The sequence below is a fragment of the Artemia franciscana genome, chromosome 20 (genome assembly GCF_032884065.1).
Source record: "Artemia franciscana chromosome 20, ASM3288406v1, whole genome shotgun sequence".
Classification (NCBI taxonomy): Eukaryota; Metazoa; Arthropoda; class Branchiopoda; order Anostraca; family Artemiidae; genus Artemia; species Artemia franciscana.
The window spans coordinates 21,643,614-21,662,815 of record NC_088882.1 but is presented as its reverse complement, the minus strand read 5'-3'; the positions used below and the strand labels follow the sequence as shown (position 1 = coordinate 21,662,815).

Below are 19,202 nucleotides of genomic sequence, written 5' to 3'. Positions count from 1 at the left end.
CTCTAAATTTTCATCGAGTGACTTTGGATAAAAATGAGCGTGGGAGGGGGCTTAGTTGCCCTCCAATTTTTGGGTCTCTTAAAAAGGGCAGTTAAACATCTATTTTCCGTTATAATCAGCCCTTTTGCGATACTCTCGGACCACTGGGCCTGGGCCGGTACAATCATTCCTGGAATAAAAAAAAACTACAAACCATGACACATCCGTGATCTTTCTTCTGGCAAGAATACAAAATTCCACATTTTTGCAGTTCGGTGCTTGACACCTCTACAGTAGGATTCTCTAGTAAGCTAAATATGACGGTGTGATTTTCGTTAGGATTCTATGACTTTTAGGGGTTGTTTCCCCTATTTCCGAAAATAAGGAACATTTTCTCAGGCTCGTAACTTTTGATGGGTAAGACTAAACTTGATGGCGCTTATATGTTTGAAATCAGCATAAAAATTTGATTCGTTTGATGTATTTATTGGCATCAAAATCCCGCTATAGAGTTTTGGTTACTAATAAAGCCGGGTTGCTTCTTACTTAGTCTGTGGAAACGGTTTTGGGTGATCATGCCATCGATGGACGAACTATCGCCCATCGAAACGCTTATGATTCACTTCACGATTGTCAATGCAGCACTGCCGACTATGGATTTGCTATAAAATTTTGGACCAAGGGAGGGTTTAAAAATGGGAGGGGGGCATTGTAAAATCTACCTGGCAAGTGATGCATTGACGTTGTTGGATTTAGTCCGTAAAAACACGGATAAAATTTACGAAGAATTTGGGTTATTATTTTTAACTCCTCATCTGGTGATGGATCTAATTCTTAAAATCAGTGATGTGAAAACAGATCTGATCACCGACGTGGATCATAACTTATTTTTAGAGAGATCAATGCAGGGAGGGTATGTTTTCCACGGAGATCTATCATGGAAACCGATCCGACTGGACAACGTACCGTTGAAAGTTCAAATGCAGTTTTCTTGGATTTGAATTCCCTTTATCCGTTGGCAATGTCTCACTTCTTTTTGCCGCGTGGAAATTGCAAATGGCTGGACAATCTTTCTGCTCCAAATTTCTCGACATTACCACTGTTGAGGAGAATGGACCACATGAATGATTTTTCGAAAACCGATATTAAAATACCAGTGGAACTTCATGACTCGGTAAAGGACTTTGTTCTCCCGTGCATAATTAGACCGGTGTCTAGGGATTTATTGAGTCCTTAAGATTTATGTTTGGTAGAGGATAGGGTTATGCACTGGACACCTTTAAAACAAAAACTAATTGCCGCCCTTCACCCGAAACAGAATATTGTTGTACATCACGTTCTTTTGCGGTGGATCCTGGTCAACGGTTTCAATCTTACAAAGATTCATAGAGCCCTTCAGTTGCTGAGTTGCGGTCTCAGCAATTAGTTTTCTAAGTTGTTTCGCTCTGCATTACCCTGGCTAAAAAGAAATTGTTCCGGTTGCTACGGATTTTGCGTCCTCCTCATTGCACGATTGTAATTATAATAAATTGTATCACTTTTAAAAACGAGACGTGTGGACAGTTCGGTGAACCCTGTTGAGTGTATATTTTAGGGGCTTCTTCCTCCTCCACCTGTATTTATGGCCCAGGGTGATGGTACACCAGTTTCTATGATGGACCCCAAGGGACAAGGTCCACCTGGGTCCTTTCCTCCAATTGAGGTACCCTACATATCTGTAGGGTGTTTCCCTATCACCCCTTGGGGACACCCTGAGTAGCCTGAGTGAGGCCCCTTAAAAGTGATACAATTTATTATAATTACAATTTTGCTTTTTGAAAGAAAAAAAGTGGCACAACAGCAAATGACATTTGACTAAGGATACAAAATGGAAATAATCATAAATATAGTTTTTCGTTTATCCAGTGGTAAAACATACCGACTTTTAGATAGGGGTTCAAATGAAATTAGTTTTACACTAAAAGAAATCCATTTTTTTTAAGAAGTCATGCTGGAAGACTAAAAAAAAATTTAGTTTTTTACTCAAGATACAACACGGAATTCACATAATGACGTCCCTTGTCTTTTTCACTCCGCAAAATTTACCAACTTGTAGTCAAATAGACTTAAGTCTCCTACCGGGCGCTGCTCGGCGTAGAGAGTGACGTCCGCCTCCTCCATCCACTTTGCTCCATGGCGAGTATTTGCTCTTCACCCTGTCTGATGTTTACCATCATCAAGAACTCGGACAGGCTGTCGGACCAATTTCTTCAGTCGGCTGCGGTCGCTTGCAACCGGCTTTGATAGGGTCGAAGTCGTAGATTGTCTTTGTGGGTAGATGTGGTGGCATTCGAAGCAGGTGCCCGAGACATCGTAAGGTTCGCTCAGGTGCTTGAGTCGGAAACTAATACTGCTTTGTGAGCTGCAGAAGCTTCTCATAGCTGACGAAGTCGGACCATTGTAGGTCCTCGATCCTCCTCAGGCTCTTTGCAGGAAATAGGTCGATTTTCTTTAGGGTTGCAGCTGCTCACGAAGCTTATACGAAAAGACCGGTATTGTTAGTACGGTAGCAAAATATCGATCTAATTACTGTATTGCAGATACAGTGTATCATACCTACTTATCCCAGGTGTGTTCTTTTTTTACGTATATATTACTGATTGATCGAACATTTAAGTAATTGTGTGTAACAAAGTTCAAAGGTGTTATTCATTTTACCATAGCAAAACGTAATTAATGTAATGTAAGTAGTTAATTCAATTAATTAATTAATAATAGTAATTAATTAATTCAAATTAATGCAAATATAATTAGATTGGGGTAAGGAGGTCTAAAACTAGTCAGATCAAAAAAAGTACATTATTAGAACCGTCTTGTCCAATACCCATTTATAAGAAACTAACTGTCGATTGGCTTGTATAACAAGGAAAATATATTGGTTTGGAAATCACGAAAAGTAGCTGCGACCACGAAATTCTGCATCGACGGCATCTAGTTTCTGTTTTTTTTTTTTTTTTTTTTTTTTTTTTTTTTTTTTTTTTTTTTTTTTTTTTTTTTCGCCTCAGCTAGCTCGGCACTGGAAAATCTTAGAGAGTTGTTTAATGGATCATTGGATATTATAGTAAAGATCAATTTAAGCTCTAAGGAACTGAACCCTATAGTTCATTAATATTATCTTAATTAATTTAGCTTGTGCTTTATATGATTATTATAATGAAAAACGAAAAAAAAACAAATTATTAGCATTAGTATATACCCACTGATTCCGCACAATAGTAGAAATGTAAGCAAATAAAACCGATTGCGGAGAAAAAACATACGGTAGAGTAAAACAAATTTGAAGCAAATAATGTGAATAGGAATCACCAAACTTTTTTTCTGAAAAAAAAACATAAGCTGGCCAAATTTCAGATTAAAAATACTAACACTTTTCTACCCTAGTAATCTTATGACTTCTTTCTACAGTAGTAACTTTAATACCCAGGAATGTTCTTAACATTGCATAGGATGAGGTTTGTTTGTGTCTATAACTATAACTTGTTTGGGTTTTACAGCTTCAGTCAGTTCAACGAGCAATTCCTTTGTTGTATTCATGATCATCAATTTCGAGACTTTTTTTTTTCCGTAAATAACAGATAAGAAATCTCCTTTTTGACCTTGTGACAAAAGTGACTTGTGGACTTTTTAATGCTATTTTACTATTTACCTCCAGGCTAAAAACTTCCAGAGAATTTTTTGATGTAGTTATTGTAGTGGTAGTGGCCGGATCATACTTCAAATCAAAAGTCACGACAAATATGCAGGGAAATAAGCTGCAGCACCATTGTTATATAATTACCTTGTAGGTTAAAGAAAAAAAATTCACATGAGAGGAGAAACATTAAAGCGTTCGGTTTCTGAAAGGCTAATCGATGAACTGTCCAAGGAATTTTTTATTCCATTATAAACAGAGAAACCTTAACATATAAAGGATTCGTTAGAAAGAATTAATAGATACTTAATACCGTCTTAACCCTTTTTTATTCTTTATGGCAGTTATACATGCGTCCTGCGAGAACAATATCCAGGATTTCTGCTCAGGTGAGGTGATTTAGAACAATCCTCTTTTTGTGCTTGGAGGAGGAGGGGATAAGAGGCTTGTTTGCTTACATTTCTAAGATCTTTTTACGAGTCACAATTTTTTTTTTATTCCTTTAGGAAAAATAGTCTTTTTAAGTACGTCTTCATGACCAATTTACAATTTTAAGAAATATTCCTGGCTGAGGATAGAATTTAATCCGCTTATTCACCCTTTTTTTGGTCCTATTCCCGGCCTAGTAACAATAAACGACTCTTTCTTATAGTGATATCTATGTCAACGTGGACCGTATTAGTTCAGTTCATCTCTCTATGGTTTCTATCCATTATCTACCTCTCTCTATGGTTTGGGCTGACATCGACTGCAATGTTGTCAAAGGCTCAAAGAGATGGCGGTATGATTCATCGTTTTGCTTGTTACATGACGTAATATTTGGTTTTGGCTGGTTTTGAATGGTGGAAGTTCATTTGCGTGTTTAATTTTTTTTTACATGTTGATGAAGATGTTCCTCTGCATATATACCATAGAACCTTGTGGGGCCAGTAGCACGAATTGGTTTTACGTTGAAATTCAGCTCTTACTATTTTTTTGACAAAGTATTTTCTACTTTAAATATTTTAACCTAACATTCATGTCAATTTCTAAAAGTTTGCCAAATTTTCTTTTTGACCTCCCTTTAGAAAACTTGAGTTTGCAGGTGCATGCATTGCACAGCCCCCCAGCCATTCCGGATCCTTTTGCATATGAAACGGCTCTTAGGAAAAAATAAGAAAATAATAGTTATAGTAATAATAATAAGAACTAACACTTAGGTTGCGTATAGCTCTAATACAACAACTAACGCTAGAGACCTGACTCTCAGAGCAGTTTCTGTCTGTTTTAACTTTGAATGAATATGCAAATTTTGTTTCTTTTCGTTTGAAATTTCTCCCTTTCTTGGAAAAATCTCTTTTTTTATACAACTCCTAGTTCGTTTTAGACCCCCTATCATTGATAAAAGGGGGAACATCTTATTCAAGATGTCAAATTAAATTTATGAAAATTCTAATCCAGTAAAGCCAATTAGAAGCATTTCTCCAAATTTTACTCCAATAAAGATTTAGTAAAGCTAATTAGAAGTAATACAGAACTGCGAAAGCTCTCCCCCAGATTCTACTCCCGTAAAGCCAATTATATGTATTTAAGAACTACAAAGAACTGCCTCCCAATTTTCCTTAAAAACCCCGATCCCCGCCACCTTTAACCCAATTGCCTCCCCCACCAACTTCTATTCCAGTAAAGCCAATTAGAATTAATTCTAAAAACTCACGAAAATTCTAATTGTAGTAAAGCCAGAAATGATAAAACTCTTCCCCAAATTTTACGCGAGTGAAGTCAATCAGAAGCACTTCAGAAGTGAGAAAAATGTTCCCCCAATTCTATTCCAGTGAAGCCAATTAGAATCAAGTAGTGTCCCCATAATAAGAAGCAAGTGGTGTCCCCATAGGCACTTTTATGAGAGCCCTATTCCGTTATTCCATGACAGCCAGCAGGTACATGTTATGTCTTAGGGAATTTTTTGAAAGAGATGCAGGTGTCTTCTTTGCAACAATACGGAAATGTTTCCTAGGAGATGCAGGTTCCTGTTACATGATAGGGAGGGTTTACTTTGGTTGTTTTGTAATAGACTTTGTTTACTTTTGGTCGTTTTTCTTCAAGATGTTTTTTCAAGACATTTCATGACATCCCAAGACATTTTTTAAGACATTTCTCTTCAAGACATTTCAAGATATCCCAAGACGTTTTCTAAGAGAGTTTTTCTTCAACTCGATTTCCTTCATGATTTCTTTAGTTTTTCCGTAATAGGGTGGATGTCTACTTATATTTAAAGATGAGGATTTAAGGATTTCTTCAAATCGATTTCATTCATGATTTCTTTACTTTTTACGTAATAGGGGGATGTCTACTCATATTTAAGCATGACGCATTCACACGTGACATGTTTCTCCAGGGGTTGTTATTAGAGATAAATTATTCTTAAAAACGACTGCTCAAATACAATGACCGCTGAATTAGATCGGGAAGATTTTTTAAAGTATTAAAAGAATTTAACATAGCAAGTTAAGGGTAGAGGAGGGCCAGCCTGTCTTATATGCAGAATAACTTCTTTTCATTTGAAATTTTAAGGTTGCTTCTCACATTCAGTTGGAAACTTTTTAGTGTTTTCATTCAGTTAACTAACTAGATTTAGATATCCGCTATTTCTTCGCAAGAAACTTGTATCAAGGCGCTATACACCGTAGCTGGATACAAAAAAAACTGCGGTGCAAAGGAAAATATATTTTTGTGGTTACCTGGATCTTCTACCCTACTGACCGACAGTTCAACCTCTTTATGGTTATAAACAGGAAAAGTTGAGCACTGACAGCAGCAAATAAACGCAGGCAACTGCCATGATTCTTAAGACTTTTTTTGAAGTAGAGAATGAAAAAAGCGTAAAAAATGATCTATAGCAAATGTTGCCTCTATATCGTATACATCAGCTTTTTTTCCTTCTAGGGTGCTAATGTGGGTGTGAATCTTTTTGCTAATCAAAAGCATTTTCTTAAAAATTGTGCCAATAGAGTAGCCAAGGGAGTAGACGAGAAAACATGATTTTAATTATAATCAACGTGAAAAAAGAGAACTCCGAGATATAAGAAAAGGCTTATGATTGAGACACTTATCACAACAATTAACTACAATCCATTGTATGAGGTCTTCTTAAAACTTTTAGACATCATCTTCACCCTATAACTAAAAAGAATATTTAAATAGCATGGCAAGTTTTACTTTCCAACCCAATGTAAAGAAAATCTTAAAATTTTGTTTTCATGTCAATACTGTTGAAAGCAGCTTTTTTTTACAGCAAAAATAATTACATCACTCAGTTTGCTCAACAAGTTCAAAATTCAGTAGTTCTTTACAGTTTGTAAATTGATTGACTAAGTGCTTTAATGAATTAATTTATCTTGACGGAGAAAAAAAAAGTAAAAATTTGACTGTTTCTAAGGGAAGAATATCCAATCAGTGTATGTGCTGCTTTGCTCATTAAATTCGGCAGCTCACGCTTTCAGCAGCTTCAGACATCATTCGAAGTTAAGGCTCCTGGATATTTTTTCCGTTTTTTCGGATTTCTATAGTTTATAACCATTCTTGTGGCTCTAATATTATTCCTCAGAAGTTTCACGTTTCAAGCTTAATTAGTTCACATGGCAAAAAAATAGAATGCCCTTGATTTTATCCGGCTCTCACATCTACTGCATACATGTCTATCTCTGAGCAATACAATACTAATACTAAAAAATCGTCAGAGCATTATTAAGCAGACCGAGGTCAGCAAATTGGTGGATTGGTGGATCCTCCTTAAATACAGGCACTATTTTTTTTAAGAGAAGAATATTTAATTGGGCATTTAAAATCAGAATTAGGTAACAAAGAAAATAGATTTCGTTTTCTGTTTTGCTCATAAACCAGATTAACTTTAATTTTTATTATCGCTTCTTTGTATTATTCTAACACCCACTGCACCTCCAAATTACTCATCTTTATCCCCTCTTGAACTGACCTACCACTTCCTACAGCAAAACCATAATGTTACCATAAAAAGGCAAGATGATCTACGGCAATCAGACAGCTAATTTTAACTTTAGCATTAAAAATATAAGGCAGACAAGGATAATAATATCACCTATTAAACCATGCAAAAATCGTCAGAAAACAAATGTCTCAGCCCCCTTCCCTGTCCCTCCCCACCAATATATTCCCATGTCCTGGCTATTGTCTGACTATCAACTGTCGTCATATTATGACTGATACTTCGCGCTTTTCAGTAAGAAATTATACCCTCATACAATTTTCAAACCCGACCAAAACTCGACAAGATTATTTTTCCAAATAAGTCACAAATGTCGGTCCAAGTAAGACTTAGAAGCAACACCCTGTCTAAATATAAGGCCCTAATCCTTATTTGAAAATACAAGTTTTATATAAGTTAATTTCATTTCTCCTGATCAGAGGTAATCAATTAACTCTGTGAAACTCCTAAGAGTCCAGATAAAAACTCGATGATTTGTTAGTGAAATGTCAATACGGTAGTTTAATTTCAACGTTGTATCATTACATGTCACAACTTCCATTTTATTAAAATGTTCAGAAGGATTAGGGCCTACATAAACAATTAGACCTCCTCCTGCTGGTACGGGTCAGAGACAAAAAAAAATCTTCTCGAAACTACAAAGAAACGCTTAAACAGACTTGGGACCAGGTATCAAGAAGCCTCTGAGATTTCTAATGAGATTTTAAAACACAAAATGTCCAAGCCTGGGCCTACGTTGGTCAATACATGGCTTTCAGAATTGCAATGCAGACACTATCACCAAAAATTGACGTCTTGCACAAACTGGACTTAACTGGATTTAAGAAGCTTGCACTTAAATGGAGAAGGTTACACAGCCCATAATAACTAACAAAAATATCCTTAACCAAAAATAATGTACAATGACAGGTAGGTAATTAGACTGTAATTTCCTTAAGGGGTAAAACTACTTCAGACCACGAAACAAATATGATTGCATTCTATTATTAAATCCCATCATAGAATATTTTTGCACCCTACATGTTTGCATTATGCCTGTTCCATCCCATTTTCGAGGATTATACTTGTGAATTCATAATAAATTCTCAAAGAGGATTGTTCTATTATTAGATATAACAAAAAAGAGAAAGGCTTTTGACAGAAAAGAGATATTGGTCAATTAGTATTACGAATAGTTGGACGTTCTTGTAGAATCTTTGTCTGCTATTGAGCAGACGACAAAATACTGCCTGTTTCTTGTTCAAAATGATTAAGATTAAAATTTCGAAAAATCAATTAGCTTATAAGGATTCTTGATAGTTTAGTACGTATTGGTAAATGAATAGAGTGAATGTACACGGGTTATTGAATAGTAAAAAAATACATCAATTCTACAACAACCGCTAAAAGCCGTATGTGACAAACGCTTGGTGGTAGATATAAAATCAATTTACTCTTACCATACAGCATATCGACGACAAATAATAGGGGTTTCTTTTTTAGTCAAAATACTTTAGCCTTAGCTTGTACATTCGGTACTTTTAGAAATAGAAAAGAAACTTGGTCTTAAGCAGAAACAGCATTTTAAACTGTTTTAAAGGATAGTGATGCTCATTTACTTTTAAGGAAAAGCATTTCCTGGGGAAAATCAAGTTTTGCGATTCGGATTGAAGAAATACTTAAAAGAAACGGGATGTAACCCTTAGCAGTAGCAAAATAATTGCCGATTCTGGGCCACAAAACCAAATCAATCATATTTCATTGATTTAATATAATATTAAATTCCTAGATTCGAGTCTTCTTTTTTAACGGTTCGATTGTAGTTATTTTCCATGTTCATTTCGCTTAAAAGTTCCTCCATTTATTAGGCGAAGATTTTATTAAACAAATTTTCTGAATCAAAAATAATTTTTATACCGTAAATAGCCTTTGAATTTATCCCCAGAAATCTTCTACCGGTGATAGATATTTGGTAAGAAAGCCAAACACGCGTCGAAACTAGTTTCAGTGAATAGAGCTTTATTATAGAAGCTCGTTTCGCAAGTACTCATCTGAGAAGAATTTTCACCTGTTGAAATCGAGCCTTTGAGTAATGACGCGTTATTTTTTTAGATGGTGTGCACAGCCTTAGCATTCTAGGAAAAGATGGTTAGTATTCTTAAAGTTTTGAAGAATATAGTGCTTTTCTTACAGGTAGAAAACTGTAATGTCATGATAGAATTAATCACCGACTTTAATCAATATCACCGACTTTATTCCTTCTATTTATAAATGATTTGCCCGAGGTATTACCTTAATGTAAAATTGTAATGTTTGCAGATGATGTTGTTACTTTTGCATCCCATGCTGATTTATACATACTATTGTTTAAACCTCTTCAAATTCTACAAAATAAAGCCCCTAGATTAATTTTTAATATTAATAAGATCGTCAGTTAGCCATCTTTATGGATCTTCTGGTTACTTCTCTGTTCATCAACATTATTTTATTGCCATTTCTAATATTTGCCACAATTATGTTTTAGGACAACTTTCGCTAACTTTTCCAACGTTATTCCCGACAAACTAACAAATCCACAGTTACCCAATATCTCATAGTTTTGATTTCTCTTTTGAAATTAGGCCAACGGTGCGAGCGATATTTAGTTTGCGTCATACTGGTCCGAAAGTTGGAAATTGAATCCCAGTAGCTGTGAAAAATTGTAATGATATAAACCGTTTGAAGTTATTAAAAATCAGGTTGCTGGTCTTTCGTAACATTTTCTGTTGTGTGTTGAAGTTTGGTTTCCGTAAAAAGTGCATATTAGTTTAAGCTGAAATGATGACGCTTTTTTTGTGATATACTACGCGCGTAAGTATGCAATTAGACATTCCCGCTGTTTGTTTGCAGGGTTTAATTCTTGTTGTAAATAAACATGTATCTATCTATCTATGTAATTTTATAGGACAATATAAGATCATTTTCAAAACCTAAATTAATACTTAAATCCCTATTAATCTTAAATTCATTATTATTTTTCAATAATACAATGAATCTCATTGCTGCAGGACTAGATGAAACAGTTATTGGACAATTTTCTCTAGAAGCATTAAAGTAATGACTTAGAGAACATTTTAAACACTTGTCATTATACTTACACTGGGTATCAGAACATCCATCCATGGTACATCTTTATTTTTTCTAAAAAACAACTATACTGTTTTTAAATTTATCGCTAACGTTGTGCCATGAATATCATCAAGTACACAGCGTAAGGCAATTCAAAGTCATAATTACGATCTAATCTAATTGGATTACTTTATATGATTGTTCAATTTCACTTTTATTACCTTCAATAATAATTAAACTCATTTAATGGAATACTTTATTAAGAACAAAATCTTTTTTTATAAGAATAAATTAGTTCTAATTAAATTATACAATAATTTTGACGAATTGTGTTATATTCATATTTTTTATATTTTATAATTAAATAAGGGATCTAACAAACATAAAACCTACTACCTATTAGACTGTCAGACAGCTCTACTATTACCTATTAGACTACCTATTAGACCTACTACCTATTAGACAACTCTACTACCTATTAGACTGTAAAATCGTCGAATCATATTATTTGTTTTTAAAAACAATCCACTTCCTACTTCCATTGATCTAAATCCAAGATCAATAGAAAAATTGCTAAACATGTGATCAATTTACTCTAGTTTGATAGTTATTATGTTTTAATTAATGATATAGGTAGATTACCTACATATCAAATAACTAAAAACGAGCATAAAATTCGTCTATGTAAAGAACATACAAATAAAATTCTGAAGATCCTTACATCATTAAGCCAATACCAGATTCAAAAATTGAATTTAAAAATAGAATGAAACTAGAACTAATGAAAGCATAGACAAATGAAAAGCGCTAGACAAATGAAAGCACCCTGTTGCAGAATAGCTGATTTTAAATCGTATAATAAAGAATTCAATGAAAAGAAAGGTGAAAAGACAATTGAAGTAGCAGATCAAAAACCATTTACTTATGGATTCCAAGTATGTTGTTCTTTTGATACAACAAAAAGTACTAGCGAGCATTTTGTAACTACCATAAATGGCCAATGAACATGAAAATACAAAGAGAGAGCATGGTTATACATAAAAACAAGTAAAAGACAAATGGAATAATACAAAAATAAAAGCTGTCATATTTATGAAAAGGAAACAGTAGATAATAATTTCCATTTAAATCACGACCATATGACTGGTAATATACGTCGTTTTATTCATGCAGAGGGAAATAAAAACTTTAGAATCCCTAAACATATCCCTATTGAAATGCATAATCTCTCAAGTTATACTTCTCATTTAATTGTTAGAAGGTTAGGACCTGATAACGGTATTTTTGATTCAGCGGAGGGTTTTATATCGTTTATAAAAAGAATAACTGTTAATGGACCCCAATACGAAATACGTTTCATAGATTCACTCCGTTTTATGGCTTCATCGTTATATAGGCTTTCTGAAACTTTAGCTAAATGCTAATGTGAAATAAATTGCAAAACTTCAAGAAATAATTTTAAGTATACTTCTGATTTATTTTAAAATACTGGAGAATTCTAAGAAATAATAAAAAAAGGTAATTATCCCTATAAATATATTGATAGCTATGAAAAAATAAATGAAATACAATTACCTTTAATAGACAAGTTTCATTCTAGATTAACAGGAAAAAATTTCAGAAGAAGAATATATAAGAGCAAAATATATTTGAAAATTATTTAAATGTAAAACACTTTTATATTACACTAAATTATAACTAAAAGTGATGTTTTAATTCAAGCGGATGTCGTTGAAAATTTTAGAAATATATGCTTCAAGAATTGTAAACTAGATGCACTGTACTTCTTTTCAGCACCAGGACTAACATGGGAAGCTTTTCTCAAACATTTTAAACCTGAAATTCCCTTATTATCTGACAAAGATATATATACATTCATAAAAAGAGGAATAAGAGGAGGTGTATCTCAACATAGGAAAAGATATGCTGAGGCTAATAATAAATATGTGAAAACCTTCGATAAAAAAAAAACTTTCAAATTATTTAATGTATTTAGACGTATATGACTTACACGGTTGGGTAATTTCTCAAAATTTACCTGAGAAAGATTTGAAATTTATTAATATATCCGACCATTTAAAAGAAAATAACACCTCGGACTATTACCAACAGTTAAGATGTTGCGTTCCATCAGAAATGAATAAGGTTAAAGTAGGGGCAGTTTATGAAGTTGATTTAGCATATCCAGGTGAGTTACGCAAATTACATAAAGATTTACCACTAGCTCTTGAACATTTCCAACATAAGTTAAGTACAATTTTACATAATAAAATAAATTATGTTGTATATTATAAGAATTTAGAATTTTATTTCAAGCCTGGCTTATTCTTTAGTATTTACTGAGTCACCCTAAGTAAAAGAATACATCAATCATAATAATAAATTGCGACGGAAAGGGAACGAATGATTTCAAGAAATATTTCTTCAAATTAATTTCGACGTAGTAGAAGTAGAAGACTTAGACCCTAATCATAGTTATCTTTGACAATTTTCTAACGGTTAAGGATTACAAAAACATTGAAGATTTATTCATGATAGGTAGAAAACAACATGCATCACTAGTTTATGTTTCACAAAGCTATTTTGATACCCATAAAATCATATGATAAAATCGTAATTATTTTACATTTTTCAAATGTTCTAATCCAAGCAAAATTGATAGAAGCCGACAAAATCATTTGTCTGACTTAAAAAAAGAATCATTTGTCTGACTTTCTCAACTATTTTAATCATGCTACAAATGATCATGGTTCTCTGATTGATGATATGCGGTTCTCTGATTGTTTTATGGTTATGGAGGAAGGAAGATGCTTCAAAAGTTGAATTTTAATACCAAAACATCCCAGCTCTCATTGAGCCTTCAGATATATACAGAATTAGTTCTAAGGGAGAGACAAGGGGAGGGTGGATATAGAAGTCGATGTGTGATCCCCGGAGTAGTAGCCATGAATTTTATTTGGAGGGTTGAGGGTTATCAAATAGCATTAAAAAATGCATCAAAAACGTGAAATTGATCTTAATCCCTTTTAATTTATAATAATATTTCTGGTCTACAATGTTGTTACGAAAGCAAAGAGTAACATTAAAGTCCAGTATGAGCAGAATTTACACCGAATAAGAGGACTCTTCCTTCCTCATCCACACCTCCACATAATGGTCGCAACAACTTCAGAAGAGGCTCCACGATTGCAGGATTGTCCAGGGGGTATTGTCCTCGGATGGGGGTATTTTCCATGGGAGCATTTTTCGCAGGGAGTACTTTCCGTTCAGGGGATATTTTACGCGGGGGTATTTTCCACGGGGGTGGCTTTCTTAAGGAGAGGATTTTCCGAGGGATGTTTTCCGAGGAAAGTACGGGTAAACGCCTATACCCGTATCTATCGTTCGGAAATGACGAAAAAAGCAGTTTTTTCTCACCAACATCATTTGACTTTTCTGTCAAATCCTATAGACATTAAATTGACCTCTGTTATTTCAGGTTTCATTGATGTAAATTTCATGGTTGTGAATTCAACTTCTTATAGCTTTAGCAAAAGAATTGCAAAACAGCCTTTTTACAGTTACCTCACTCTACCTTCGATGTTGTTTCGATGGACCCAAAACTTCGTGGTCGTGAAGTGGAATGTGTCTCTACAATTCTGTTCCAATTTTGGTCCTCCGCAGAGCTAAATACAAGGAAAAATGTATTTGAAACGAAGTAGATTCCGGCAGAAATAAAAAATACAAGCTGCCACTGCTCAATTGAACCCTGAAAAGTAAGAAATTTCAATGATTAATGTGCCACGAAAATAGTGAAATGATTATCAGAATTCATAACTAATACCTAATACTAAGAAAACGGGGGTTGATTTTCATTCTATAAATCAAGTTTTTACATTTCTATTATAAATTCGGACCTTTTTGAGAATTTATACCCTGAAACAGCACAAATTCTAATCTTGTGACAAATTCAATTTTTTCTTGTTGTTTCTTTGATTCTTATTTTTATAAGAATATTAAAGTCTAGCTAATCCCTATAGTTTTAAAGTAACATTATAGGAATCGACTCTGTTCGAAGTGTGTGTTGGAAGTATGTCTGACGCATCAAGATATTCCGAAATAAGCTACTTGACAAATAATTTCACTCAGAAGTTTCTTGGTGAGCAAGGTTATTGGCACGCTTTCGATCCCACCACATAATTGTTTTTGCCTTCAAGCTGACAGAAGTCCATTTAAAATTTGCTCAGATAGGAGATGTTTATTAAGGCATTTAAGAAATTTAACAACGGAAAGTCTTTTCAGTCTTTTCTAAGAAAATGAGCAACAGAAGAAATAAAAAATAGATTGATCGAGCACTTAGTGGGGTTTCAGATTTCTCAAGCGGTCGAGTTCAGTTCTAAGCGATCGTGCTGCTCAATGTTCTAAGTTGCATTTGCCTTTCTGCTTTACTAATATATTACAGCTCTGACGAGGATAATCCAGGTTTAAAAGCTAAAGTTTATCGGCAATCTACAACGATTGGTTCGATACGATCACCCTAGCGAATAAGAAGAACAAAAAAGGAGCCACTTAAGAGCTACCAGTGCAACAACGTGGTGTTCCTTGGAGTTCAAGCTAAGGGACAATAAACTTAAAGTCATCTTTTTTAAATTTCGCAAGCTATGGTTGATTCTTCACTAGCTTCCAGTAACTGTCATGACCGTGAATCCTTGATTCTACTGATTTCAATATTCTGGCCCTCTACTTATCAAATTACGGGCAGACCTCCTTTTTACTAATATCTGTATTGCCTATTTGAATGGGAACAAAGGCTATCTTCACATCAAAACAAAAGGACAAATCTAACACTTTTTCTTAAGGAGCCACATAAGACCTACCAATCCAACAATACGGTACTCCTTGTTGTTCAAGCTGAGGAACTATACACATCAAGTAATCCTTTTTTTAAATTTAGTAGGCTGTGTTTCATATCTTCAAGAGCTTCCAGCAACTGTTACGGCCGTTAATCCTTGATGTCAACGATTTCAATATTCTGGCCCTTTACTTATCAAATTACGGACAGGAATCCTTTTTACTAATATCTGTATTGCCTATTTGAATGGGAACAAAGTCTATCTTCACATCAAAACAAAAGGACAAATCTAACACTTTTTCTTAAGGAGCCACATAAGACCTACCAATGCAACAATACGGTACTTCTTGTTTTTCAAGCTGAGGAACTATACACATCAAGTAATCCTTTTTTTTAAATTTAGTAGACTGTGTTTCATATCTTCAAGAGCTTCCAGCAACTGTTACGGCCGTTAATCCTTGATGTCAACGATTTCAATATTCTGGCCCTTTACTTATCAAATTACGGACAGGAATCCTTTTTACTAATATCTGTTTTGCCTATTTGCATGGGATTACAGGCTATCTTCACACCAAAACAAAATGACGAATCTAACACTTTTTCTTAAGGAGCCACTTAAGACCTATCCATGCAGCAACGCGGTGTTCCTTGTTAAAAGGACTGCACACCTCAAGTAATCTTTTTTTTAATTTAGTTAGCAGTGGTTCAATTTTCAAGAACTTACAGCAACTGTTACGGCCGTGAACCCTTGATTTCAACGATTTGAACATTCTGGCCCTTTATTTTTCAAATTACGGACAGGAATCCTCCTATTTGCATGGGATTACTGGCTATCTTCACGCCAAAACAAAATGACCAATCTAACACTTTTTCTTAAGGAGCCACTTAAGACACACCAATGCAACAATGCGGTATTCCTTGTTGTTCAAGCTGAGGGACTGTACGCTTTAAGTCATCTTTTTTTAATTTAATAGGCCGTGGTTCAATCTTTAATAGCTTCCAGCAACTGTTACGGCCGTGAATCCTTGATTTCAACGATTTCAACATTCCAACCCCTTATTTATCAAATTACGGACAGAAATCCTTTTTACTAATATTTGCATTTCCTATTTGCATGGTTATTACAGGCTATCTTCACACCAAAACAAAATGACGAATCTAACACTTTTTCTTAAGGAACCACTTGAAAACTACCAATGCAACAATGTGGTGTTCCTTGTTGTTCAAGCTGAGGGACTGTACACTTCATTTCATCCTATTTTTCAAATTTAGTAGGCCGTGGTTCCATCTTTAATAGCTTCCAGTAACTGTTACAGCCGTGAATCCTTGATTTCAACGATTTCAATATTCTGGCCCTTTACTTATCAAATTGCGGACAGGAATCCTTTTTACTAACATCTGTATTGCCTATTTGCGTTGGATTATAAACTATCTTCACACCAAAACCGAAACGAAGAGTCTAACACTGCTTCCAAAAATGATTTAGTACTCTTTTGGTATTTGACCAGTCAACAACTAATTGAATTTAAGCCGGATTAACTCTGTACCTGTTTGGAATAAATAACGAATGAAATACTTTTGAACTTGTAATTGAAACTTGTTAGATAAATTTATAAACTTGTATATGATTACGGCTTAAGGATTATTTATGGATTGTGGATGTGAGTTAGTATTTAGCACTACTATCATCTGAGTCGTGTATTGAAATATTCGGATTACTTACAAATCACTGGATTACTTGCCCCACTCAAAGATAAGTTATTATTTATTCTCATTGCATTCATTTAACCAGTGTGGATCATTTCATAATTGTGCTTATTGAGAGGTTCTCTGTGGATATACCTTTTTCACTTAATTGTTTTTGGACTTGTGCCGAGTCGTGAGTGAAATTTGCTTATCATGGACGATTTGAATACCAGTACGCTTTATTATTGCCCAGTTTTGAATTTTGCTCAGCGCAATCTCGATGAGGGGTTGGACCATCAGTCTATTGTGAAACACGCTAGTGATTTTTTCCCGTATGAAGATGTTCTTGGCGCTAAGAAACTTTTATATAGCAATTGCTTCCCAGATGAGCCTATACCTCGTCGTTCGGGACCCAGTGCTAAGAATAGTTCATTGTCGGACATTATCGCTACTCTTTCTCGCTGCTCTGCAGAAAATATTGATATTCCAGAGTTCGTGACCAAATCCCCCTCTGAAGTCCCTAGCATTCCGGCGTCAGCTTATTCTATCCTTACCGCCAAAGTCAACCAGTGCCTTGATCAGTTAAAATCGCTTGCTCACCTCAATAGTCCAACAACGTCTCTAAATAGTTCTTTGGTCTCAGATAGTAAGGGTACCAATCACAAACCCTCGTACGCCGTCGTTCTTAAATATCCGCCTCCAGAACTAAGAAACCCCGTTTCTCACAAGGAAAAGCTTGATTTTTTCGCCGGACATGACGAAATTGTGTCGGTAAAGTCCGATTCGGTAAGGAAAAGATGGGTTGTTGTTACGCGGGAGAAAGTTTCCGCCAATTCTCTTGCCGCATCTGCTGTTGCGAGCTATCCAAATATTCTTGCTAAAGTGATTGATCGCAAACCTCTTGGAGCAATTAGGGGACTTCCCGATAGTGTTTCTAGCAGTATACTCATTTCCGTTATTCCTGGTCTTGTTGAGGCCAGCCAGATTGGCTCTTCTCATACATTCCGTTTAGAGGTCATTGATTCCGCTGCACTAAAATCTGCCATCGCTACAGGTCTGCGCTTGGGTTACGAGTCTTTTAAAATATCGGAATACAAAGAATTGCCCAGACAGTGTCTTAGATGCCAAAGTAGCCATCATTCGTTAGCTCACTGCCCATGCGCCCCGAATGAGATGAAGTGCTCTAAATGCTCTGGATGCTATTCCAATACTAAAGACAATCCTTGCTTAGAGGCTCCTAAATGTGCCAACTGCGGTGAAGCTCATGTTTCCTATAGTATGAATTGCCCAGTGATCAAACGCGCTCTGAACTCTGCTCCAAAATGAACCAAGCCACTATTTTAAGTTTTGCTTCTCTCAATATTAACGGCACAAAAGACAAAGACTTGTTAATTAATGAATTATTAGTCCATGACATAGTGTTCTTGCAAGAACATCTTTTGAACAAATCAAACGTTTCTAGCCTGAAGCGATCTTCTGTAAAGCCAAGAAAACTAGAGGCCACCCTTCCGGTGGCCTAGCAATTTTTTTCCGTTCCCCATTAAAGCCCTCTGTGATTCATTGTGATGATAATATCTTAGCGATTCAATGTGACAGTACCGCCTTTATAAGCGTTTACTTACCTTGCGATCGACCATCTATAGCATCGTTCACATCTTTCGCTAAATGTTGCTCCAGTTTAAAGTCTCTACTCGAAAGTCTACGTTTGAAAGACCTAAATTTGGTTTTAGCTGGTGACCTTAACTGTGACATTCTTGGTACCTCCGATAGATCAATCCTCTTGCTAGAATCACTTCCTAGCATATATCACGTCGCAGTTAAGAGCCTCCCATTCACGTATATTCATAACAGAGGCTGTTCAAAATCGAACCTGGATCACGTGATCTCTTCCAGTTCCAGCTTAATATCATCGATTGTCAGGGTGGACGAAGAGAAGATTGATGACG

The 19,202-nt window shown here is 35.1% G+C and overlaps 1 protein-coding gene across 6 annotated transcripts in view; it reads right to left on the bottom strand.

Moving 5' to 3' along the window:
• Nucleotides 1-19,202, bottom strand: part of LOC136039900 (putative inorganic phosphate cotransporter) — a 148,300-nt gene that overhangs the window by 42,017 nt on the left and 87,081 nt on the right. For 3 of the 6 annotated variants that reach the window (XM_065723887.1, XM_065723883.1, XM_065723888.1), the window contains exons 10-11: nucleotides 14,304-14,487; nucleotides 6,654-6,811 (exon numbers count right to left, since the gene is read on the bottom strand). In XM_065723887.1, coding sequence (XP_065579959.1) covers nucleotides 14,305-14,487 — 183 coding nt within the window. In that variant the 3' untranslated portion in view covers nucleotides 6,654-6,811; nucleotide 14,304. Of the gene's footprint in view, nucleotides 1-6,653; nucleotides 6,812-14,303; nucleotides 14,488-19,202 lie in introns of those variants that run through there. The other 3 variants (XM_065723885.1, XM_065723884.1, XM_065723886.1) reach the window with 2 other exon arrangements.